Source organism: Ammospiza nelsoni, chromosome 2 (genome assembly GCF_027579445.1).
Source record: "Ammospiza nelsoni isolate bAmmNel1 chromosome 2, bAmmNel1.pri, whole genome shotgun sequence".
Taxonomy (NCBI): domain Eukaryota; kingdom Metazoa; phylum Chordata; class Aves; order Passeriformes; family Passerellidae; genus Ammospiza; species Ammospiza nelsoni.
The window spans coordinates 80933902-80959625 of NC_080634.1; the positions used below are offsets into that span (position 1 = coordinate 80933902).

Genomic DNA, 25724 nt, shown 5'->3' on the forward strand with positions numbered 1-25724 from the left:
CCCTCGGCTGTGCGCCGTCTTCTCGTGCTCCTGAGCTGCAGAGAGCCCTAGCTCTGGCTGGGGATGGTCTGTGTGCTGCTCACGTAGGTGCAACGGGAGCAGGTCGGCCCTGCTGCTGCCCACATCCCGCTTCCACCCTGTGGCGTGAGTTGCTTGGCTGGGAAATGACCGGAGACACTTCCCTGTCCTGCGTAACCTTCTGGCCAGCGGAGGGAACAGCCACCGTGCAGTCCCTGAGTGACCCAAACAGCACCATTGACTGGTCCCAAATCCACACTGCAACTGTTAGCAGCATCGAGATGTTTCTCTCCTCTTCAAGGATCTTTTTTCTTCATTTTTTTTCTTTCTCTTTTCTGTTTCTTTTTCACTTTTCACTCTTTGAACTGCACCATGCAGAAATAAAATGCTAAAATGCAGACTGCAGGTCTAGCAGTTAATCACTCATTTATTTTGATATACCAAGCAATGTAAAGGTCGATTTGTCTGTGGTGTAACTCTGTGGAAAAGATATCTGAGATTAATTTCTTTTAAGAAAAGGAGCCCTTTTAACTTTACTCGGTTCAAAGAAATGAGATTTTTTTTGTTTGATTTTAGTTGCCTGTTTTGACAGATTTGGGTCATCACTGAGACCTCTCTAAATGGAAATGTAAAGATGGTGGTTTTCACTGGTTTACCATCCACTGAAAGAAATAAATTATAGAATGAAAATACAGCATTAAAAATGGTCCAGATAAATCCTTAAATAAGTTAGACAGCAAGAACTTGTATACATCTCTGCAGTTTTCATTTGCAGGCTAAATAACAGGCAAAATGAAATGTGCAATTATAGAATGAAAGAAATTGGACAATGCCCAAAAGAGTGAAAAAGAGGAAAGAGAGATACAAGTGCCTAATTTTAGGATTTGTCGCTTTTCAACACAATGAGTGGAGCTGTAAAGGTTTAACATAAGAACAGTAATTAAACTTCTGTGCATAAGTGACACTTGCACCAAGATAATTTTCAACAAATTGCACATCATCAGAAGCACTGCCACAGCATTTTCACATGTGGTACCTGCTGAAAGTGCCTCCTTCCTTTCAAATTAGTAAGACTAGATGTTAACTGGATACTTGGACTATAAGTTTTGTGAGCTGAGGGGGTTATTTCCTTCCCAGACACTGTCCTTTGTCATCAACCCCCACCATGCATTATATAAAACACAAAAACTTGATTTTTGAGAAAGAGGGGAAACTGAGAAGAAATTCAGATCAAGGGACATTTCCATCCCACAATCACTAACACTTCCTGCCATTTTAGCACCACACTTTTGATCTACTGAGACAATTCTGTACTTTTCCCATAGATGTGTTTCCAGACTCTCTTTAGATAACTGCTAAGTGGTTCATTTGCACACCATCCTTCTGATGAAGCCATGTCACAGTTAAATGTAACTGCTCGAGGAGAGAGTTTTGTGGCCTTGTAATCAGGCCTCTCTGATAGCAGAGCTTAACCAGAGGGTGGCAAAGTTGTTTCTGAAATGCATATTTTAATAATAGCATTATTAAAAAAAACCTTTTCCAATAAACTGTCCTGCCTGTTTTCTTTCCTTCTCTTTGAATCCAAAGTAGACATTCATTGGTTCCTCATAACCTCAGTGTTTGGAAAGTTCAGAGCAGGTGGAAGAAAAGTAATGAGGTAGGGAAAAGGAGAGGAGGAGAAGAAAGGAAAGGAAGAGTGAGCTGCTGGGACAAGGTGCAGGCAGAGCAGCAGGTGTGGAAGGAAGGAGACAAAAGACAGGGAAAGGGAATAGAGGGGAAATAACAAGTCTTTGATACTATTCACCAAATTGGACACCTGCTAATGACTTAACTGCTTGCCTGAAGCTCAGGATGGAATTTCTGCAGGGTAAGTGTTGGGTTTTGGTTATTCTCTGTATTCAGTTAGTAGACCATATTCCCATAGCAAATGCTTTCCATATTTACCCATATTTACCCAAAACATCTCATACTGTTGTTGCCAATCTTTTGGAAAAAGGGTGTGTAAGCACCTTTTAATCCAATGGGTTTTGTTTTATTTTGCTCAGAATCCATAGGTAGATATCAGTGCTTTTTAGTGAGTTAGTGAAAAAATAGGTTTAGTTAAATTTTTGGAAAGTTCTTCATTCAATGTACATTTGATCTCTGACTTCACATCTGTCTGTTAGTATATTCCTCCTAAGTGGTACACACTTGCTCTTAAATATGTATTATTCATTTTACATATAATTAGAGAAATATATCTATGTGTATATAAACAAACATTTTGTTGGCACTGGCACATATAACAGTGCATAAACCAGATTTCTGCAGGTTTCAGATTACCCTGTTTCATGAAACTTGGACATCAGAGTGAAAGCCTCCCAAACTTGCTGAGCTAATGAGGGAATAGCAGACTCCATCTGCAAAAGAGCCCAATGAAAAGACTTGCAGTGGGTGCTTAGAACCAGGCATGTCATAGGAGTGTACAGGTCCTAAATCCTGCCATGTAGGTCCTGGCACCCTTCCTCCCTGGCATGCATTGTCTTTGGGGAATGACCAGCTGATCCCTGGGTTACACTGGGTAAATTCCAAGTCCCTTGTTTGCCTCTCCTGTTTAGGCAGCCTCCAGAGCCACTGTCAAGCCTTGAGCAGCAGTTTCCTCTGTGCAAGGTGGTCCAAGTGATCCACTGGAGGGAGGATCTGACTGGGAGGCACAGGGAGCCCAGCAGAGCAGCCCAGTGGGTTCCTGGTGACCTTGAGCTTGCACATGCCTGCTAGCAGGACACAAACAGAAAGAGGAAGCCTCAGTGTTTCCTATGAAGAGCTCTGAGCTGTGGTGAAAGTGATGAGTTTGTCTCTGCTGTGCCTCCCCTGTGGATGAGAGCTGGTGGCTCCTCACTGATGAGCTCCTTTCTGTCAGTCCAAAGTCACCAGCCACCATCAGAGGCTGCCAGGTGCAGAGGTGACACGTTCTCCTCAGCATCAGCCCACTGGGTACTGCTGGACCTTCCAGCCCAAGCTCCCCCCGACACCTGCCAAGGAACTTCTGGCTTCTGAATCAGTATGAGTATCTGTGGGCCCTGCACCAGGGAAGCAAAGCAGAAGTTCCCTGGCCAAAAATGCACAAATTAGATTTTGCTCTGCATTTAATTGATGTTGAACTGTGGTGGTGTGAACTGTGGAACCTGGAGCTGAATGGATGGGATGGGAGAGGAGCCTTTCAGGTTTGCCTGGGGTAATAGTTTTAAGCAGCTGATTTTTCCCCCCCTTATTTTGCTGCCAATTTTGTGATTGTCATCTGTGTTGTGACTGTGTAACTGGCTGACTTGACTTGTGTCATCAAAGTCTTTATAGCATTTAATGAAATAATCCTTTTATTTTCCATAAGAATCATCACACTTAAAACATTTTGAATCCTCTATTCTCATTTTGTACTGCTTGAATTTCATCAGGTTTCGGAAGGTCAAGAGATTTGTGTAATTGAAGCAATGAAAATGCAGAACAGTATGATTGCTGCTAAAACAGGCAAGGTAAGCCACCTTAGGTCACTTAAAACCATATGCAACTTGTCAACAGGATAGAATTTTAAAAGGAAAAAAGGAGGATTCTGGTTGTTAAGGAATTAAGTCTGATTGTTGTAAGTCTTTCAAAGTGAGGTGTCTTTAATTTTGTAACATTTGCATCTGCTGTGAATGCTGTTAAGTAGTTCCGAGCCTTAGATAGCACAGCAGGAAATAGTTTTACTGGCTTTGGAAATTCATATAACTCTTTCTCCTAAATGATTTATTTTCTGTGATGTTACAATGCCAAGTTGAATTGAAAGGTGTTGAAGACCATTTCTCCAAATTTCATCTTTCCAGAAAAGAGAGATCTCTTTGCCAGTTAATTATTTAATGGCAAATAATTTCTCATTTAAAAAACCCACCCAGAACAAGGCATAGAAAGTGTTTTTGCAGGCGGGAGAAAACAGCAATTTTATTTTATTATTGTGACTGTTAAGTATCAAGCCACATCTGCCCATTTGTTAAGCTTTGCAAGGCTGTGTATTAGCCTATCCTGCTTCTGAGGGATCAGCACTGCAGCCCTGGAGCTGGGACTTGCTGCAGTGTAAGATGTGCTAAAACCAGCACTCTGGGCAGGGAACTGGTTAAGCTTATGTGACAAGAGCATGCCCTAAACCTGAGCTGGTCTGAGGACTGCCAGACCTCAAGCTGGGACTTCAGAGCATCCCTGTGCCAGATTATAATTCACAGCCTGAAACCATCACCAAGATGTGGGCCCCAGATCCATCCTTTCCAATGGGAGAGCACAGTGTGGATCTGTGTTTCATATTCTCCTCCATTGCTGATTTCCTACCCTGCCCAAGCCCATCTCTGCTGGGGTGAAGCCCCTCTGCTCTGTCTGAGGCACAAAGCCCAGGGCAGGAGCCCTCAGCCCACACGGAGGCAGCAGGGAGCCTGACTGCAGGCAGGGACGGGGTTTGCCGCTGGCAGGGTTCGCTGACATCTCAGCATGGCCCTCAATGCCAAGGACTGTTTGTGTGTTTACAAGAAAGGCTTTTTTGGCACAGCTCTAAGATTGTCACCCAGGCTGGGTCCCAGACTTGCCTCTTCCAGTGCATCCAGTGCAAAACTGGGTCTCAAGAGAAAAAAATACTGAGAGAAGGAGTATGTTCCCGTTCCTTTTGCTCTAACATTGCCACTTTATTATTTTATTTCATGCATTAATTTCTATATAATTTATTTTCTCACTTGATTAGTATTTCCAAGCATTTCATTTTCATCTGCCGTTATTTAACCCCTTACTGCTGCTCTTTGCATCCACTGATTTTAACTTGTAATTAAAATGCCATTCCCTCTCCCACCCACCCCATTTATTTTTCACCTTAATCTTCCCTTTCCCACCAAGGTGTTCTGCAATCCATGGATCTGTTCCTTACCATCCTGCTTGCACTTCTCCTAATAATAAATATTTCCCACTCACCCAGTACAGATGCCACATAAAACGTGTGTTTGGTTTGTTAATCCTCCAAGGTGGAAGGTGCTCAGGCCATTCAGGAGGCCTCCTGTGTGCCTTGCAATGTCCCCTTGGTGTGCCCATTTTAATAGCAAGTGCATTATTTGACCTTTAGAATGTTAAGAATTTGAATAAGCACAAAGGTTTTGGGCTGTGTAGAAATGAAGCTGCTAAACAGAATTCATCCTGTACTGCAGTGCAAAGTCATGGCTCTGAGTGCTAAAATAACTTGGCCTCTCCACAGGAATGGGATGTTTGGCACAGGCTATTAGTCCATGTTTTGATGCTTTGAAACTGTGTTTTGAAACTCAGTTCATTTGTCTTCAGCTGGAAGACGTTCCCATTTTCATTCCTGACTTGAATTCCTTCTCTGTATCAAACCCCAGCTTCCTGTTTGTAATTGTGAGAAACGTGGCTTGTTTTTATCTACTTTGAGTTTACTCCAGCTGCAGGTGGCTTAAAAATGAGAGAAACCTGGAGATGAGCTGGTGAGCCTCCTGTCTTCTCCAGGACAGCTGCGCCTGGGTCAGCACAGGGAGCCAGCCCCACTGCACGGCAGAAATTGCTGGGGAGTTTGAAACACTGGTTAACTCTGGTGTTTGCTGAACCTTGGCTTTGTAGAAAAAGAAAAGCAAGGGGTATAATGTTTTTCACACTGCTTTCATCTCCTAGAAGATTGAGGCTCAGCAATTGGGTATGCTGCCCAGCTACTGATTTAAAATAAAGGCCTTGTTTGTACGTGTGACGCTGTCTTTGCCCGTGCTCAGCATCGTTTCTGGAGCGGTGCTGTGAGGGTGCCTGTGCTACAGAGACCTGCTCACAGCTCTCGTGGCCTCAGACTGGCAAACATGGATGTGGGCAACAGCATGTCTATCATAGCCTGTACTTGGGCTATGCTCTGCATTTCCTTCAGGAGCCCAGGGTAGTGTTTGGGTGATTAAAATGAGCCATCTGCTGAACAAGGATTTGGGCATGTCAGTGTGAGCTCTGATTTAATACTGGAAACAAGCTCTATACAGCTTCAAGTATTTTCTATTGCTTCATGTGCTGAAAGGGAATTCAAACATGCTGCAGCCTTTTATAGAGGATGTGAGGGACTAGTGTAAGATATTTGTGTTTTAAAATTCAGGAATCTGCATGGCAGCATGTAATTCATCTACAGATATAGTTGCACTTATTTTGACAGTGACAGCCCTTTGCTGAGTTCAGTTATGTTAAAGGATCCCAATTCAGATTTGAATAATCTATCCCAACTCTCTGGAGATAGAGAGAAACCAAACCCACTTCATGGCTGCAGTTCCAAGATTCTGCTATATTTGAAAACTGTAATTAAAGAAATGGTGGAATATTTCATTGCAACATCCCAACATGAGTATTGAAGAATCAGCCTGTCCTCTATTTAGAACAAATAAACAGCAGTGCAACCAGGTGAAAAAAGGTGCATTTTCATTTTAAAAAGTGGCATCTCTAGCTGATGTTCAGGTCTTCAAGCACCTCTGTTGCAAGCAAACCTAATGGTAGGTGCCTGAATACCCTGATGGGGCTGGACACCATTTGTCAAGCACTGGTCCTCAAAACTCAGCTGGGCTCTGAGCACTGTCTCGAGGCCCTGGCAGCACAGGTGGATCTGTGTCCCTGGGGTGTCCTCAGATGCACAGTGGCCACCACCCTGTGCATGCAGACACAGTGCTCTGTGCAATACCAACCTCATCAGCCAAGCCATTTATCTCACCAGGCTATCGAGGAAGGGTTTAAATTCTGCTGTTTCTGTACCCCAGGTAAAAGCTGTGCACTGCAAAGCTGGGGACACCGTTGGAGAAGAAGATCTGCTCGTGGAACTGGAATGAAAGGTTGCCTCCACACTATTGAATTAACTAAGCCTTTATTATTTTTATCTGTAAAGTAACATTAAGACAATTCAACACAGAAAACAGACAGTACTATGCACAAGATTTTATACAGGCATATTTACTGTATCAGTGGTTAAGACAGCAAACACAGATGTTAAATCTTGGCAACAGATCCCAGATTTTTACTTCCAGAAATACTTGTACATAACCTTTGTAATGCTTTGATTTTTCAGGATCAAATAAAATCAATAAAATACCATTTCTGCTTTGAAACAGGAAAAGCCTCTTTTTAAAAAAAAAAAAAAAGAAAACACAACAAAGGCCAAAATTTGATTTGTCTTCTCCACAGCAATGTCTCTGGTTTGAGGCCCCAGCCGGGCTGTACAGAATGGCTGGCAAGAATGAAAAATTAACCACTGAGCAAACTGAGCAGTTCTCCTTTACTCTGTATAAGTGCTGCACAAGTACCACCAATGGCTTAAATTCTGATCAGATTTAGTTTGAATTGGGATATATATTTATTGAATTATTACTTATTAACTAATAATAAATTATTATATAATTACTTATATTTTAAATACTTCTATATTATTATATTTTTAATGCTTTGTATAGATTGGATTTAAATTACAGTTTAGAGGCTTTATTTTGCTAGTGCAGATATTTGTCATGTATTTTCATTTAAAGTTGTAAGGGAATTGTCTTCTTATATTCAAACTCCATACTCAATTTCCCCACCCCCATCTTCTTGATACTGATTACTGGATGCCTTTACAGGAGCTGGCACTGTTCTCAGAGGTCTTCAGCTGCCCCAAGGTACTGCTAAGAGCATGTGCTGTCCCTCAGACCAGGCCTCCTCCTGAATGCTTACAGGAAAGGGAGACAAAGGGACCTTGGCCACTGCCCCAGAGTGGAGCAGGCCTGCTCTCATTTTCTTGCCCAGGATGTGCAGTGTCCTGCTACTTCCCAGAAAGAAACCCTCTGGCCAGAGGTGCCTGGGCCCTTTACTGGAAGGTGAAGGATGAAAACAGTTGGTGACAGGGCTGGTGATTCATGTTCAACCAGGAAAGTTTGATTCTGCTTAAAACTTCTGACTGAAGAGGCTTTCTTCCTGTTATTGAGACACTGCTAATTAACTACATCACATGGCTGAGGGGGAATGTGTAATTCAGGGATCTGCTTAGAGAATTAGTTTATAAAACTCATCAAGATGAGGAAGGAGAGTGTTTGGATAGTACCTGTCTTTCAGGAAAATTAATGTTTTTGCAGTTGGAGAAACTGAGGCAGGCACCCTGCAGATCTCCTTCCAAGTCTCCTTACTGCCACCTTACCCCTTCCCAAAGGAGCACAGTTCAGTCTCTGCAGGTTGCCCTAAACAGACAAGTACTGTAAAGAGACACAAGTATTCTACCAGCAAGTTACTTGTTTTGCTTATTGCAGCAACTTAAAAGCTTTTCTAAATGAGATGCAGCAGTGCCTACTACTGCTAAAGTTTAGGCTGATTCCCTACCCCGGATCTCCTCTGGCCATCACAGGGCTACTGGCAGTGAAGCAAAAGTACAATATTGTTCTGAGTTGTATCCTTGCTGCATTTGATGGTACTTTGGCTCACTGCATGGCATACAATGCCTGTTCCCCTCCCTTTGGCAGCTTTACAATCTATCTGTACCAAACACTGCAGCTGAAGAAAAATATAAGGCACAGGAGTGTAACAACAGAAAGCCATGGTTTTTCCAGATTGTACAGAAACCAGCACAGTTGGTTGGGTCAAGAGGACAACAGACTTCTTTAAATATATTTTTCCCAATTTAAATGTTGCAATAATCACAATACAGGTCCTTTGGATATTTTTATAATGTATATACAATTCCCCCCCTTTAGGAAACTCAGTTTGCATATGGTTGGAAGTTCTGCATTAAAATGCTTGGCAAAAAGTCACCTTGACAGTAAGTGCTCACAATGGCTCCAGTGTAGATTAGCTTTTTCTGGTCCCTAACAGCCCCCAAAACACAAACACATACACACACAAACACACACACACACACACACACACACACACACACACACACACACACACATCCCCAAATCCTACAGTCACGCAGTGAACAGAAGCAGAACCCAAAGTGCTTAGAATATAAAATTAAAAATACAGTTTTAAATGTAACTCTCTTCTATTCTCTCAGTATTTCTTGACAATGCCTTTTGAAACTAAACATGGTTTAAAAATACACCTTTCCAGTTCAGAAAAAAACCCATTGCAATGAATAATCTTTAAGAATAATCTTTACATTTTCTCCAGCAATTTCCTATTTGTCTAGAAGCACCAAGTTATCTGATTAACTTTCCCTGTTTACATGCAGTAGCCTACTAAACCCATTACAAGTCAATATTCAATAGGAGTTGTGCTTTACTTTGCAGACATTTAAATCAGTTTCAAATTTTGTCAATTCAGGGGAAAAAATTAATCCATTCCTCTACCTTTCACTGACCTCCATTATTATGCACCAAGGCAAAGGGGGAAGTTGAGGGAAGAGTTAGACCCCAGACCTGGTGTGCGTGTGTGATTATTTTACACCTGGTGCAGACCCAGTTACCTGCAGCAGGCTGGGGGGCCAGGATGACACTGCCTGCCTGGGGAGGAGTCTGCAGCTCCGGGCCTACAGGACTGCATCACTAGCGCCAAGGCTCCTGGGTTGGGAAGGTTACGAGAGCTCCTGCATTTAATAACAAGGCATTACAGCTTTCCTGGAAAGGTTACCGAGCAACACGTGCGTGGCGCTATGGCTGCGGCCAGGCCGGCCCCTGCCGTCCCTATTCCCGGCTTTCCCGCAGGACGTAGGCCAGGCCGTGCTGCCCCGAGGAGTCGTAACTGTCATAGTAGGGGAGCCCGACCCACTCGGGCGGGAAGGTGGCCGTGCTGTACACGAAGCACTCCAGCACGCCGTCGGCCGCCGCCCGCGCCTCGCCCGCGCCGCCCTTCCCTTCCCACTCCACCACCTGGATCCTCATCAGGGTGCGCTGGTACATGTCTGGGCAGCCTTCGAACTCATCCAGGAACTGCAGCATCTGCTCATCCACGGAGTAAATCTCCCCGGCAATGTGGTGGCCTGTCCCCGGGATGTTCAGCATGTAAGGAATATTGTATTTCCCTGCAATCACCAGCGGGTACTTCTCCACCGTGTGGCCCCTTCCTTGGAATTTCGCCAGGCCTTTGGCCGTGTTGATCATGTGCTTGTAGTTGGGCTGGCCCTTCTTGAGCGTGCCGTAGACGAAGACACGGGCCATGGTACTTGCAAAAGCAGCTGGAAGACAAAGAGGTTCATTACCCACAGGGCCAGTGCTCTGGAGAGCCACGGCCCTGCCAGGGCACTGCCTGCACAAAAGGCTGTTCTGGCACGTGCAAAAGTGGTCTCGTAGTCCTGCACCACATTTAAGTATCATACTCAATTCAAGTATCTTGAAACTTTTCAGACAACTGCATCAGTGAAAAACAGAGACCGGAAAAGTCAGCCTTTCGCAGTTCTTTGCTGTAACCAAATGACATTGTCTAAAGAATCCCAAACATCAGCCAACATATCCCTCACCCCCAGGAAAAGTTCTAAATCTTACTTTTTCTCTCTCTCACTGTTATGGGAGCTGTGCTGCAGCAAGTGTGTGGTGTCATGGTCAGTGACTCCCCAAAAGCAAGGGTAACCTGGTGTGGAGTCATCTCATGGATGTGCTGGTGCATTTGCAATAATGCCAGCATCAAGGTCCTGCTTACTGAGTGACAGACAAATGCTGAACAGCAAGCTGTGGGGCCAAGGGAGAAACTGGAAGCCAGGGCTGCTGGCAGCGAAACCAGGTAAAGCTGTGTTCCTCCTCTCTTCCCCACACAAGTGTTAAATCACCTCAAGCAGCTGGTCTGCACATCTGTGAGCCCCCTCTTGAAAACAGACCCTGAACGACCATTTGTTGTGTCTGTGAGCATGAAATACTCAAAATTGGTTTGAATGGGGTAAAAGACTGGCTTTACTGAAACATAACGGGGGGGAAAGGTACCTTCATAGTTCCTGCATTATTTTTTCACACTGTGCTGTGTTTGTCCTCCATCATTTCTGCAGGGTAGAAGCAGCTCTTGCACTGTGATGTTTTCCCACATTTTTCCTGTGGTCACTGACTGGGCAGAGGCTGCCTCATCCACAGTAGTCATCTGGCTGGGCCAGACACCCAACATCAGAGGAGCCTGTGCAGCTCCTCTTGGAAAGAGTGTTATTAAATAATGTATTTCAAGTTTAAGAAATATTTAAAAAGAGACTGGAAGTAGAAATTTAATCTATTTTTTGCAATTTACTATTATTTTAGTAAACTTAGGTTTGGTCAGTTATCCTAAAGGGTGTGTTGCTCGCTGAGAACAGTGTCATTTAAAAATCCTCAGTAGCCAAGCAATTTCCCCTTTGGTGAAGCAAACAGTTTTTCTCTGTATCAAAATACAGCTTTCCAAGCAAAAACAGTGTGTGCCTTCATTTACTGGCAAACTACTTTCACTTAGGGGAATAAGAACACACTGATTTTTTCCCTGTATTTTATCAGATATACTTCAGAGTAATTTATCCTTCATTACATAAACGAGCTTTTTTCTTGGATGCAGCTCATTCCCTCACAATAAAAAGAGCATTAATATTCAGTCGGCCCGAATCTCTTTTATAAGAAAAATCATTACCTTTCAGATTGTGTTTTGAATAACAAACACAGATCCTTCAGGAAGAAACTTGTCCCAGTGGGGATTGAGAAAGGATCAGAGTTAAGCATTGAAACATGCAATTAATTCCCATTAGGGGATTAGGCCACTCGTGTTCACTTTGAATCAGAAAAATGAATTGTGAATTAAATTGTTCACAACCAAGAGGTTACTTGTCAGAGTTAATAAGTTAAAAAATAAAAAGGGAAACCTAAAACGCACATAAAAAGCTCTATAGTGAGTGGTGCATCTGTAAGGAAAAGGTACGCTTCATTTCCATTAAACAAAAGCCCTGTCCCTACTGTACAACTGGAGACAGGCTTCCAAAAAGTTCACAGAGAAGAGTGTCACCATTTCCTGAAACTGGTGAAAACAACTTCCCTGTTCCTGATGGCACAGCAGCTGGCTGTTGGGAAACATCACCCATTTAAAGAAAGGCGCCCATCATCCCAGTGCAGAATTCAACAGCAACAAAGGAACTTGCTCACCCAGGTCTGGGCAAGTGTTTCTGATTTAGCCTTTGAGCAGATTGATTCAGCAGGCAGTACAAACAGAGGTGGAGAGGGAAGCTGGAGTTACAGCCACAGCTCCCTGTGGCACTTCTGTGCCCCACAGTGGCCCTGTCACTCACGCTGGATGGGCTGAGCACAGAGACTTCTCCTTCTATTAAAAAAAACCAACAACAAAGCGAAGCCCAGCCCTCCAGCCAAGGAGGGATTGAAATAAACTTGGTGGTAACATTTCCTGATCACTGCTCCATATAAATAAGACATACACAATTTGCTGCACAATAAATCTGGTCTCCAGTGTGCTGTGTGTTGTGCTGCAGAAAGGCTGTAGGTGTATTAGCATCACTTAAAGCACTCGCAAATCCTGGGCTTTTAAAAGAGTTTTAGCCACCTTGTGGCAGGAGAGCACAGAGCAGAATTGTATTTGAGGGTCATTTCACACTGCTTCCACTAAGCAGCTGAAAAGAGTTACAGATGGCACCCCCTTGCTGAATCACCAACAAGAAGTTGCCTCTTCTCACTTAATGCAGTTTGACACTTCTTACCGTCACTAAACCACCTAAGAGGAAAAGAAAACCCGCCAAAAACCAAACAAAACCCGCTCAGACTTATACTGAATATTAGCTGCCAGGACAAAACAAACCCATTCAGAAAGTACTTTCATGAAATATTCATACCAGAATCATGAAAATTTAATGGCATGGAGAAACACGAGTGAAATTTGTACTTCATCTTGGCAAACTATTTCTTTTAGCTATGAAAGATGACCTGCCAGATCACTTGTAGGATCTGTAAACTAGTCACTTCATCAGGCAAGATGCAAAGATCAGAAAATACAGGAACCATTTCAGCATCACACAGGTAGGTGGTGCTGGGTGAAAAGTGGCTCACAACCGGTGCTAGCCAGGAGCCCGGGTGCTGCTCACCATTAGTGCAGGCAGGGCAGCAGCACTGTCTCCACAGCCACCCTCACCCACCAATGGAGCTCTGCGTCAGGGCTTTGGTTTTTGTTGGAGCCCAACAGCTCCAGCAGGGTGAGAGAAGGGTGGGTGGCCATGGAGCCAGTTGCTGGCTCACTCACCCTGCACTCACAGATGAAGCTGCAACCAGGCTCTTTGCTCCCAAGTTGTTCCCAAAATAAGACCTTGCTCCCCAAGTGGCAGCAGCAGCTTTGGCAAAAACCACCTTTTTTTATTTTTTTTTAATTTTTTTTACCACAATTCAGACAATTAGAGGACCCTACCAGCTTCTTTTAAAAATGAAGCATGGCCTCAGAGCTGTGCATTACACTGGCTCCAGGGCTGTTTGCAATCATGCTCTCAGTGGGTTTGGGAGAAGAAATTTCAACAAAATAAAACCTAACTCAGAAAGTATCCATTTCTCTCACTCCATACAGTAACATTATTTTCCCTTGAGAAAAATTCTCTGCATTGGCTCTGTGACCAGATATAGTTACACATTAATTCTTCAGAAGTTTCTTAAAAACTGTAGGAAACAGGTGAAAAAACAAAATGCCTTGAACTTTAAACTTGAGCCCAGTCTGTTTGAATGAAGGGAGTTTTAAGGTCACTCTTCACTCAATGCTAACTTTCAAGAAGGACTAACATGCCAGAGAGGACTCCTGGGACCGCATCCTGTTGGTCCTTTGATGCTTTCATTTTGTTGCTTGCTATTTTCTTTATAGCACAGACAAGGGCTTCCTGCCTGGGCCGACCCCTTCCCAACCTTGCTGAATACCTCTGAAAAAGTTAATGGCAAGACACCTTTCTTACATTAACCACAGAGGCACCAGAGAAACGATGGCTCCTTTGAAATTAAGAGGTTGTGGTCTCCTCGCAGCGGTCACCCGCTCCAAAACCGTGAGGCGCTGGTTTGTGAAAACAAACAAGAGTATTGGAGTAACCAGGGCCATGCTGGGGCTACTGGGCACTACCTGAAACTCCACTTAAACTTCTTTGCAGATTCCTTTCATTTCTTCCTTGGATAACTCACATCCCCAAACCAACACTCCTGTGCTTAAACTGGAGTATCTTGTGAGTGTCTGCCAGGAGGCAGAGTGAGGATGCCCTTGGGACAGGCATCAATCACAGCACTGCTCACATGCTTTGTGCCCCTCTGTCATCAAAAATATTTGCCTTTTGTCTGTTTGAAAACATTCCAAATCACTTTCAACTGTATTGCATAGAGAAAATGTGTTAGATTTTATTGCTTATAGAAAGAGTTTAATTCCCAAAGTGACTTTTAGAAGGTCTCAAAGTAATAAACAGATAAAACCACCACATGCAAAAAGATGATGGGGATGGAATGCAGAAAACACACTGGACACAACATTAGACTGATTAACAGGCCAAATTTCTGGAGAGTGCAGAGACAGGAGGGGATTGCCAGCACATCAGGACAAGAAAAGGCAAATGAAAAAAACAGAAGCTCAGTGGATGTGGACAAACTGAGTTGAGAGGAAGGATGGGAAAGCTGTCACCTCAAGAGAAAATTATGTAAGTATTGACTGTTTTGTCCTAATATCAAGTCATGTTGTACAAGTTTCACTGAAATCTTGGGACCTCAATTCAGAAACCTGTGGACTACAAAACTGTTTAGAAAGAGCTCAGGGCAGAGCACTGAGTCCAGAACTGTTCTACTTTGGCCAAGAATGAACCAGCAGGAGCTTAAATAGGAGCTGATGAGATGGGGCATAATCACCCACAAATATGGGTAAAGGTTTTAAGAAGTGACAGTTGATTCTCTGCATACATGTAGCCAGCCAAAATTTTTTGCACACAATCATTAACAACAACCATAACAACAACCATAACAAATGACCCCAAAAAAACTTGAGGGCCAAGTGCCCTCTATCTTAGGGTGGTCAACAAGATACCTCAGCATCACAGCACAAGAACAGGACAAGGCAACATTGATGCATTTCTAGAGTTGGGTCCAGACCCTCCCCAAGTCAAAGTGATGAGCACTGAGTGTTGTGCTGTGTAGATGCCTTTTCTTCCTGTGAGCTCTCACGCCTGGTTTTGTGTCAGCAATGGCAGCAGCAGCACGGAAGGCAGCCCCAGGCAGTGACTCCACATGTGCGCATGAGGCCAGATCACTGTGGGGTCTTTCCCTGATGCCCGCTTGCTTCATCTTCCTGACTCAGGGGGCTCTGTGCACCTCCTCAGTGCCACCAGATACTTTTCCAGTGTTTACTCTCTTGATGGCTGACAAGTCTACATATATTTAACAAACCAAGCAGCACTCTTTACTGATTCTCCTATGGCTTTCTGACATAAGCAAACTACACCTGAAACATTTAAGAACAGACAAACCATGAATTTATATAGAGAGAAAAACTGCATCTCCTCCTTTGTTCACACTCCATTCTCCCCAAGCCTTTTTGAGTGTATTGAGCAACACACTGATGTTTCAGAAGAACATTGCAATACCTCAAGCATCTTAGTCGTGAGTGCCAACTGAGGTGTGTTTACTGAAAATGAATAAACAGTGTGGAATCCTTGAAAACTTGTTCAAACTATCATGGATGCTTGTCTTAGAGAAAGACAAGAGACTAGATGGCTTCTCAAAATCCCACTCAAGCATGGAGGGTCCTTACAATGCAGTTTTGTGTACACTACAATTAATTTAAATTATATACACAAAAATATCTTTGCACTTTTAGCATAGGTGTTTACACTGTTGTAGCTACACAACAGTAAGGGAAAAAAACAACTCACAAGAATGGAGCATATGCTTTAAATGCCAGACTGCTGTTACAGGAGAAAAGTAGAAAAACAACTTTTGATAGGGCAGCCCTGTTTATGCCATGGTGAATTTGAAGTGGTTTCCATCATTGAGATGCAGAACAGAGCCCAGAGTTTCAAACCGCCGACATCCTGAAACTGGGGACAGAGCCTGCAGCTTGGACGGGTTCCCTGCGGGGTCAGCACATTAATTTACATGCCAATACCCGGAGCGGTCAGCTCCTGTTTTGAGATCATCCCGGCCTGTGGAACACGGCAAACACTTGGAGTACCTAAGCATGGGAATGTATTTCCCTACACTGAAAGGATGGCGAGAGAGAGAACGGGAAGCGAGAAAAGATGAGGTCTTGTGTGGGATCGTGAGGTGCCTTTCCACAAAGGAAATGAGGGAACAGCTGCACAATGATCCTCTGTGAGGAGGGGAGAGGTGCCCAGGTCATGGCCCAGCACCGTCCCTTGGGAGTGCGACCCAGCCTGGAAGGGAGATGTTTATAAAGCCCCATTGTTGAGCAAAAGCATCCTCCCACTGGCAAGGGCCTGTGGCTTGGGAAGCCTTTGCTCCTACTCCGTGGAAGTGCCATGGCAGGGGCTGCAGGCAGGAGAGGCCCTGCCCAGGAGAGACCCAGTGGGGCCTCTTGGGGCTCGCTCTGTGGCTGGCTGGGAGGGCCAGTAGCTGGACATCCTGACAGAATAGAGGAGGCCACTCCAACCAGCAGCTCCATTGGTGGTAGCAGGATGTCTCCCTGGGATGAGTCAAGGTGCCTGAGCCCTGCAGCACCATGTGGAAGGGTCCCTGCAGTACAATGCTCCTCAAACCTTGATAAAAACCAAAGGAGAGCACAGATGTTCAGGGAACAAAATGTGCTCTGCTAAATGTGCCAAAGAGAAAAATCCAGGTATATATCCCAACAGTGTACATTATACTGTAGTATTTTTCCTTCAGAAATGGCTACATACTCCAGTCCAGCATGGACTAGTTACTGAAACACAAACCTTTGACCAATGTGCCAGAAATTAAACATCAGAAAAACTCAAAAGACTGTTTTTTTTTAACACACGAATCCTGGGGAGCTATGGGCTGCTTTAAATGATCAAAGAAAGACAATCCATATGCATTTGCTACAAGGATTTTCTACACAGAGGCATGCTTTGCTTGTGAAGTGTTAGTGGCCACCAGATTTAAATGCAAACACAATTTTAAATGTACCACCAGAAAGGGTACAGATAGTGTGGGATAACAGCCAAGGATATTTACCCTGAAGCAGGGTCATAGAAATTTTGTGAGGTTCAGAAGGAGTAGTGGACAATAAAGTATATCTATACACACAGAAGTTACACTAATAGTTATGCTTTTTCATTTGTATGTATGCCACTAGGTAGCAACAGAAGGAGGAGAGGCCCTCCTTGACATTTACAGGACCAGAGCTGAGGTTACTAAAGGTGCACAGAAGCTTTTTTTTCTTTAAGAAGGAAGCCTTATACCATTCTTTCAGTGTATGAATCAAATTTGTGGAAGAGCATAATATTTAACATGGGATACTGGTACAAAATAAATCAGCTCAACAGGCTGCTCAGGGAACTGGTGGAGCCACCATCCCTGGAGGTATTTAAAAGATGTGTAGATGTGGTTCTCAGGAACATGGTTTACTGATGGAGTTGGTAGTGCTGGGTTAACAGCTGGACTCCATCTTAAAGACCTTTTACCAAACTAAGTGATTTTGTGATTCTATTATAATTCACTGCAGTTATTTTATTTGTCTTACTAATTAAATGTATATGCAAGTCTTACATTGGTAAGCTATCTGGTAGTTTTATTTAACAAAAGGATTTTTAAAGTGAATTTCAGCTTGTAACTTAATTCAAGTCAGAAATAAAAACCCAATCCATATCTCAGCAACATATCTCTTCCACCATTTTCTAATATAATAAAAGGCAAGAAAATACAAACCAAAACAGGACATCAAATGAAAAACTACAAAGAACTACAAACAGATGTTCAGAATTAACTTCAATCCCACTGAGGCATATCACTCCTCTTTAGAAATTAGTAACGAGTTTACTACAGAACAAGTAAGTCACAGATCATGATGAGAAGAGAATTAATGAGTTATTTCAACTGTCCTGGTCTTGATTTTTGGTCTCTAAGAATGACTTGCAAATTCCTGCAATGAAGTCTGAAACATGCCTCATGTCCTTCTTCAATAGGGAATGCATCCTCATCCCAAAGTAAATACATTAACTGGCCTCCTCTCTTCTACACAGAAGAAACAAATGCATATTCTGGGGACATCCAAAATAGACAGAAATTGCACTTAGCAAGGCACTGGAATATTTGCTTTCAAATCCATAAGATATACTGACCAAACTCAAATAAAATTAAATGTTTATTTTCTGGTAAAGAGTGGTTTGGTCTCTTTAAAAAAAACAGGTTTTATAATCTAATGCAAAATTTAATACAGGTCTGTAAGACCTGTATTTACTGAAAAATGAGGAAAACCAACTACATAATCCCTTAAATCTTCTCATGCAGCCACAAGAGTCTCACAAGAATTACTGATGGAAATAATTCCCTATTTCTACATATACATTTGCAATTGCAGATAAAAGCTATTTTAGTGTTATGATGACACATAGAATTTACTCTAATTCAAGGTCTCCTTGCCCGTTTTCCCTCCAGAATGCTTGGATGGAAGCTTTAATGAAGGACATCTTATAGCAAGGGTAAGACTGTTACAGGATTACATAATATCTGTCTTAATTTATATCAGTCAATTATTTACAAATAAAATATTTACATAAATGAAAATGGCTTTATACATGCTCTGCAGCCTCTCTTCAGTGACCTTTGAGAAAGAATTTCTGATAGTAGCTTGATAAAGGAAGAAGAACAGAATTAAGTGCTGGAAGTAAATGAGAAGGGGATTAATAAAATAAAAAAAATACGCAATGTGGTTCTGAATGCAAAAAAAGCCAGGCCAGGGTCATTAAACAACTTACTCTGACAAGGATAACACAGTGAGATTGGAGTTCATTATTTAATAATCAGTTAAAACATCTCCAGACCAAGTCATAGGGAAGAACTGTCTATGAACAAGGAGTAAGTTAAGGGAAGATTATAATGGACTATATTAAAATAAGTGATAATCACAGACAAAATTACCAGTCATATTCCTCAGGAATCAGTGTTGTTTTATTTCTTAGTCATCATACTACAGATATTAGCTGTGTGCCTACCACATCTGTGTGTGATGCATCCAGAAGAGCATCATTTCATGCTACAGCCACATGAGATGGCCTAAGAACTGTGTAATGGAAGTAAGATGGCTTTTAATGATACAAAGTGCAAGACCATATGCTTGGGGACCACAGACAAGAGCTTCTGGGGCACTCATCATTTGAAGGCAATAAAGGAATCAGAATCTCTCAAGCTGGTAAGGGACACAAAAGAATCACAGAGTCCAACTCCCTGCTCCTCAGAGGACTGCCTAAAGCTAACCCATTTGACTGAGAGCACTGCCCAGACTCTCCTTGATCTGACAGGGTTGGAGCCGTGACCACTTCCCTGGGGAGCCTGTTCCAGTGTCCAGTCACCTTCTCAGTGGAGAACCTTTTCCTAATGCCCAGTCTGGACTGCCCCTGCTTCATCCATTTCCTTGTGTCCTGTCACAGGTCAGCAGAGAGATCAGCACCTGCCCTCCACTGCCCCCCCTGAGGAAGCTGCTGGCTGTGATGAGGTCCCCCCTCAGCCTTCTCTTCTCCAAGTCACCTCAGCCACTCCTTGTGAGTCTTGCCCTCGAGGCCTTTCACCACCCTGGTCACCCTCCTCTGGAAACACTTTAATGGCTTTTGTGAAGGATTTTACGTTTACAAACCAGGTGGTTTCCATCTGTGATACATTTCTGCATCAAGACAGCATACAGAGCAGCTGAAAAGGACCTTTTAAATTTTTAAAAATAAAATTAGCATTCTAGAGACATAAGCCATCCAAATCACTTTGTGGGCACATCAGAAGAAACTCACATACCTTAAGGCACTGAAATCTAGGAGAGTGTCCAACTACACCTATCCATCAATCTAGAGTTTATGCTGAGAAAACTGGCATGAATTAGGCAATATAACAGTATAAAATGTTCTGAATGCCTCAAGCTACATCTTAAGATGATCCAGTTTAGGACTGGAGCAGGTCCCATGCAAAGGAGATTAAGCCACCATTACAAATTAGCATATCCTCTGATTAGCTTTAGTATCTCCCCACAACAGCCTCCTCACACACCCCAAATACAGACCAAAATTATGAGATAAGAAGATGGCAAAACTGGCTACATTAGCTGTCAACAGAGCAGAGCAAAGGGGATGCACAGAACCCAGCACAGAAAGGGGAACTGCCACTGTCCCCTGTCCACACCATGGGACACGAGGCAGAAGTGAATTCCTGCTTTCTCAGGGTATGCTGTGGAAATAAGAAAGCAATTCACACATGCTGCTATTTTACTGGAATCCCACTTTTCCAAATAGATCCCAAATATCCAGTGGTATGTAGAGTACCCTCCAATTCACTTCCACATGCTTTTTCAAATTTCAGTGTACAGGCTAAGTAGGACAGGGAACAGCAAGTCCCAAGACCTCTCTATCCTTCTAAGTGAAAAGTTTCCTCTTGCACTGGGATCAGCAGACATTTTCAACACAAATGAAATACAGCAGCACAACTGATATACAATATAAAAACCAACTGCTCTTCCTGTCAGCAATTTTGCTCCTACTAAAATAAATTGGCAAGCACCACTTATAATTTATTTTTATGCCACAAATAAAGAGAACAGCCTCCAGTAAATACAATCAGCACCACACTTTTAAAAACAGACTGCTTGCACTGAAAGGTCTTGGCTCATAGCAAATACAGCTTGGGAGTTTCAAGAAGTAGTTCTGGATGAACACTGGTACACCCTCACACCAAATGCATTTGACAAGGAAAAACTGGAATAAGAAGGGGCAATCTTACAGATTAACCAAAAATTGTAATTTTGGAGTTAAAATGATGCTACCTGAAAAATATTGACGATAAGCATTATTCACAGGGTATTGAAAATGCACAAAACATTACTAAATAACTTCTTAGTCCATGTTTGCCATAGGAAGTTATGTTTCAGTTGTTGAATGAATCAATCAGTGCCTTCCCAGTGCCACTCTCCCCACCAAATACTGCTAGACTTGGGCAACTCCCAATGCCCACACACAGGAATAATGTTATTATTCTGAACAGCATTTCTCCCAGACTTGACAGTATCTAGGGACATCTGGAAATCTCAGTTAATTTCACTTCTGCATTCCTTAAGCAAACACTCACTTAGTGATGCTAATTAACTGAGGAAAAATTAAATAATATAATTAGAGAGCCAGATGTAAATCAAGAAACAGTATAATACTTCAAACACAGAAAGAAGAGAAATCATACAACATTTTGTCTTTTTGATATGACTTTAAAAGACAGGTAATGATCAAATAACCTCTGACTTTGCACATGAATATTTCTTTCAAACAGACAAATGACTGGCAAATTACAAACCCTCCCTAGCTCACCGTTTACCCCACAGTAACTATCAATTAGTAAAGGCATGCTTCTGAATACATAATGCATTACATTTTTTACTTCCAACACCTGGTGTCACCAGAATAACACCATATATTTCTAAAACGCTCTGCAGTGGTGTGTGTGTGTGCGCTTTGATTTTAGGGCAGTGATACTTCAAAGGAAGTGGAATTGTAGAAAATTATGGCAAGCAATGCACACAGATTAATTTTTTTTTTTTTTTGTTAATTGATGCATTAGCAGTTAACTGACCATGGCAGGTCATTTTAAAAATGAGGCTCGAGGTGTCTAAAAGCCTTCATTCCTTAGACATGGTCAAAAAGGGACTGAACAAAGTGAAAATTTTGCTGTATTTCAGTATTTCAAGCAAGCTAAATCATAAACCTTTTTTCCAAAAAGCACTTTAACTGGTGATTTCCTCTACACCAGAATTTTGCTAAGTGCAATCAATTTTTGTAAGGGCTAATCAAGACCCTTCTGTTCAGTCTAGGGCTGCATTAATTGGTTATTATTACAGTTCCCCCGAGAATAGACAGAGGGGAGCGATTTTGATTGATTATTGCTTGGAGCTCCCCAAGACACTAAAGAAAAAGTTGAATACCAAAGAAAATTTAATTAATTTCAGTGTCTCCTTCTTCCCACTCTATCAGCAAAATAGAGCTGATAAAAATTGACAAATTAAAGGGAAATGAAAAGAGCCAGAACTGGTGACCCTGTATTTTTTTTTAATGAGAAAATAATGCATTTATTTGCTCTAATATTTAGATAACGGGCACAAGAAAATGAAACTTTCTCAGCTTTTGATGCTTATTCCAAAGCCCAAATGGAATTATGGCTGGCAGTTAGATTAACTGATGTAAGATTTAAGTTGTATTTTTCTTTTAATACAGCATTACAAATAAATCAGTGAAAGAATCCTGAACTCTTGGGAAAAACAAAAGTCATAAGCTTGTTATTCAAGAAAGATAGAAAACACTCCATTATAACATACAAATGCAGTATTTAGGAATCAAAAGGTTTAGGAGTCTCTGTTTTGGCAGAAAATTCTGTATCAGCAAACGAAGGAAGATGTGATCTAGATTATTATGATTAATTTTTTAAAAACTTACTCAGACTGACACTTCCACTAATTATGCCTGGGTCTCCTGCAGCAGACTTTCCAGAAGTCATATTGTCCTTCAGTACTTTTTCAGTTAAGGTAGAAGCATTTCCACAGGTACAAGTTTTCAGGTTTTAGTGCAATCGCTGTGGATTTTAAAGCTAGAACAGAAAGCTAACTCTGATACAGGAATTAATTTCAGGTGAGTGCATTTCTAGGCTCCACAGACAATCCCTATGGATTGGAGGAGATCCCTATGTGTCTACAAGGCATTTACTACCTCTAGGCTGATCTGTGGGGCCAGGTTTTTGATGACAGGCTTCCAGATCCCCTAAAAGGAAGACAGGCAAGCAATACAACCTTGAATAATGGTATCAAATAACATCAGCCCATAAAAAGAATAAAAGAGCATGAAGAGCAGGAAAAAAGCTTAAGCTTGGGAAAAGAGATGCAAGCCATTAAGAAAAAGTAGCTCTTCTCCTCAATGCTTGATTTAAACAGATGTTAAGATAAATCAGTAATTTTTAAGAGACAGCCTAAGCCTGGTGGGTTAACCAAGTTAGACAGGTTTTACAGGTAAGTTGTATTTATTATAACACCACCACTTGTTTGCTTCAGCATTTCAGAACACAAATCCTCCAAACCAAAAAAAAACCCCAAAACCAAACACCAGTAGTTTTCTGTAAAACAAGGTGTTGTTTATTTTAGGACTCACTAGCCCCTTATTCCTTTTTTAAAAGGGAAAAATAGTAATAATAACAAAAAAGACCATAGAGCACCCCTTTCTCCCAAAAGATACAACTATTCAGGGATCACTGACTCAGAATATGCTTATGTGCACAGAAGCAGAAGGACAATTGGTAAAGTAATACTCAGGTCACAAAGGTTTATCTGGAGCTGCTCAGCAGAGTGGCCTGGTGTGTCCTCCACCACAAGACTGCCCAGGCAGACCTAGGGGACACGGCTTGGATGGAGTTACACCCTATTTCCAATGTCAGCTCCTATGGAAGAAAGAAGGGATGAAGACCTTTTAGTAATAAAACCTAATATTTAGAGTGCACATAGAGGCAGTTTCTCATCTCTACTACTGGTAAGATGTGCAGGTGCTGAAAAGAAATCATCTGAAAATCATCTGTCTAGATCCATAGCAGTTACTTTGTTTTGACCTTGATAATGCTCATGATACTCCCACAAGCAAGCCAGAAAAACACTATTTAACAAGAACTCGTGGTATTTAGACGAAAAAACCCCAAAACACCAAACAACCCCCTCCAAACAAACAAACAAACAAAAAACCCACAAAAAAACCGAACTCCAAAACTGCTTAGAAAGACTAGTTAGTATTTATCAGCGGTGAATCTCAAACTGGACATATGCTCAGGATTTTTTATGCTCATTCCAGCAGTAGGGAAGCACCAGTAATGAAAATACTGAATGATGTGCACAAGGCTAATGAGACAGTCACAAGCCCCTGCACGACTGCTGCTCTGCAGCAGCTGTTCAGGTAAGGCTAGAACAAAGTTCTAAGATTAAGCCAGGAATAATCAACCACATAAAATCTGGGGAAAGATTGGTGTAACAGCACTTCCACAGAAAGAAATTTGACATGTGCAATGATCATGAAGTCAACAAGAGTCAACAATGTGGTAGGGCTAGAAAAAATATCCTGCTCTAATCTGGCCATAAATTGAGTAGTATACCCAGCCTTGAGCACGACATGTAAAGAACAGTGATCAGCTGGACAGAGAGAACAGTCACAGGTCAGGAAACCAAAATCTACAGAAGAAAACAACAGAAATGAAGAGCCTGTACTATGATCACTTCTTTTAGAGAAAATAGCATCCTGCCTTTAAGAATATGAAATCATACTGGAGGAGAAAGAAGCTGTAAGCTTCTTTCCACATCTGCTTTAACAGAAGATCCAATAAGCTCAAATTCTGAAGATGGACATTAGAAAGACTCTCCACCTCCTGATAAGCAGGGTGCCCAGGAAGAGTGTAGATAACTAAGTTAGGAATCCTTCAGTACTGCCTATCCTCAGCAGGACAGCAAACCTCCATCAGAAATAACACTACTGCTGCAAAACTTGCCTTTTGCCAAGGAACTGGATGAGACAATCTCTTATTCCTCCTTTTAAAGTAAACATAAAAGGCAGTTTGAATCATATGCTAGACATGGAAAGGAACACTGGACTCATGAAGACTGCAAGAGACCAATTCTGAGGTTCAGTCAGTACATTCCTGATACCTCAAGGAGAGGTTTCTAGTATAGATTCCACTCCCTGCCTCTTTATAGATGGTACATTCTACAATTACTTGATTTTTGAAATTTACTTTCCCAAACAGTAATAACCCTGAAAAGCAGATGAAATGTTGGATTCCCAACCCTTCTTACTCCATGCAGTGCCTCCTAAATACACTCAGAGATATAATCCTGAGGTGCTACACTGAGTGCTTTCTGACCCCATGAATCTTGCATTGCTTTCTGCACTGTGATCTAGCTTCAAAAGGCCAAACAAGACCAAATGGGACATGGGTTAGAGCCCTTGGGACAAAGGGCATGAATCTAATTTTTCTACTTCCGAGGAGATCACAGAATCATAGAATATGCTGAGTTGGAAGGTGCTGCCAAGGATCCTTGTGTAGAACTCCTGGCCCTGCACAGGACACCCCAACAATCACACCATGTGCCTGAGAGCTTTGCCCAAATGTCCAAATGCCTCTTGAACTCAGACAGGCCAAAGACAGAGCAGTGCCAGCCCAGCAGTACATCTATGGCTGATAAAAGCACCTAAAGAAGGCAAAGTGCATGAACAACCTAAGCCTCTGACACCACTGCCTCAAGAACAGATGCACAGCTCCCCAGTACCATGCCTACTCTGAAACTTCTGCTCCCCAGGTACAAAGCTACACACACTTGTGCCTTGAGGCTTCCTGGTTTACTTACTATACATAAAGGCCACTATAAATCTGAGTCCACAAAATAATCTTTCTGGTTGTATCTATTTTTCATCTCAAAAACTGTTTTTAGTTCACAGATATGACAGATCTTGATCCCAAGCAGTTCTGAAATAACTGCTATTTAATAAATATTAAAAAATATAACTTATATTTTGTTTATAGGCATATAGTTTTTATTTGTTCTATTGATAGCATGCTGGTGAGATACATCACTTTGATATGGTACCATTAAAAATCTAT

At 42.2% G+C, this 25724-nt stretch overlaps 2 protein-coding genes across 7 annotated transcripts in view; one reads left to right on the forward strand and one right to left on the reverse strand.

The window, feature by feature from the left end:
• PCCA (propionyl-CoA carboxylase subunit alpha) overlaps positions 1–7183 on the forward strand; it is a 274780-nt gene extending 267597 nt beyond the window's left edge. For all 3 annotated transcript variants that reach the window (XM_059466064.1, XM_059466066.1, XM_059466063.1), the window contains 2 exons: positions 3450–3527; positions 6792–7183. In XM_059466064.1, the coding sequence (XP_059322047.1) occupies positions 3450–3527; positions 6792–6860 (147 nt within the window). In that variant the 3' untranslated portion in view covers positions 6861–7183. The remainder of the gene's footprint in view (positions 1–3449; positions 3528–6791) is intronic.
• The window catches only part of GGACT (gamma-glutamylamine cyclotransferase), a 28090-nt gene continuing 9244 nt past the window's right edge, over positions 6879–25724 (reverse strand). For 3 of the 4 annotated variants that reach the window (XM_059466068.1, XM_059466069.1, XM_059466070.1), the window contains exon 2: positions 6879–10165. In XM_059466068.1, coding sequence (XP_059322051.1) covers positions 9675–10148 — 474 coding nt within the window. In that variant the 5' untranslated portion in view covers positions 10149–10165 and the 3' untranslated portion in view covers positions 6879–9674. Of the gene's footprint in view, positions 10166–22534; positions 22638–25724 lie in introns of those variants that run through there. The other variant, XM_059466067.1, reaches the window with a different exon arrangement.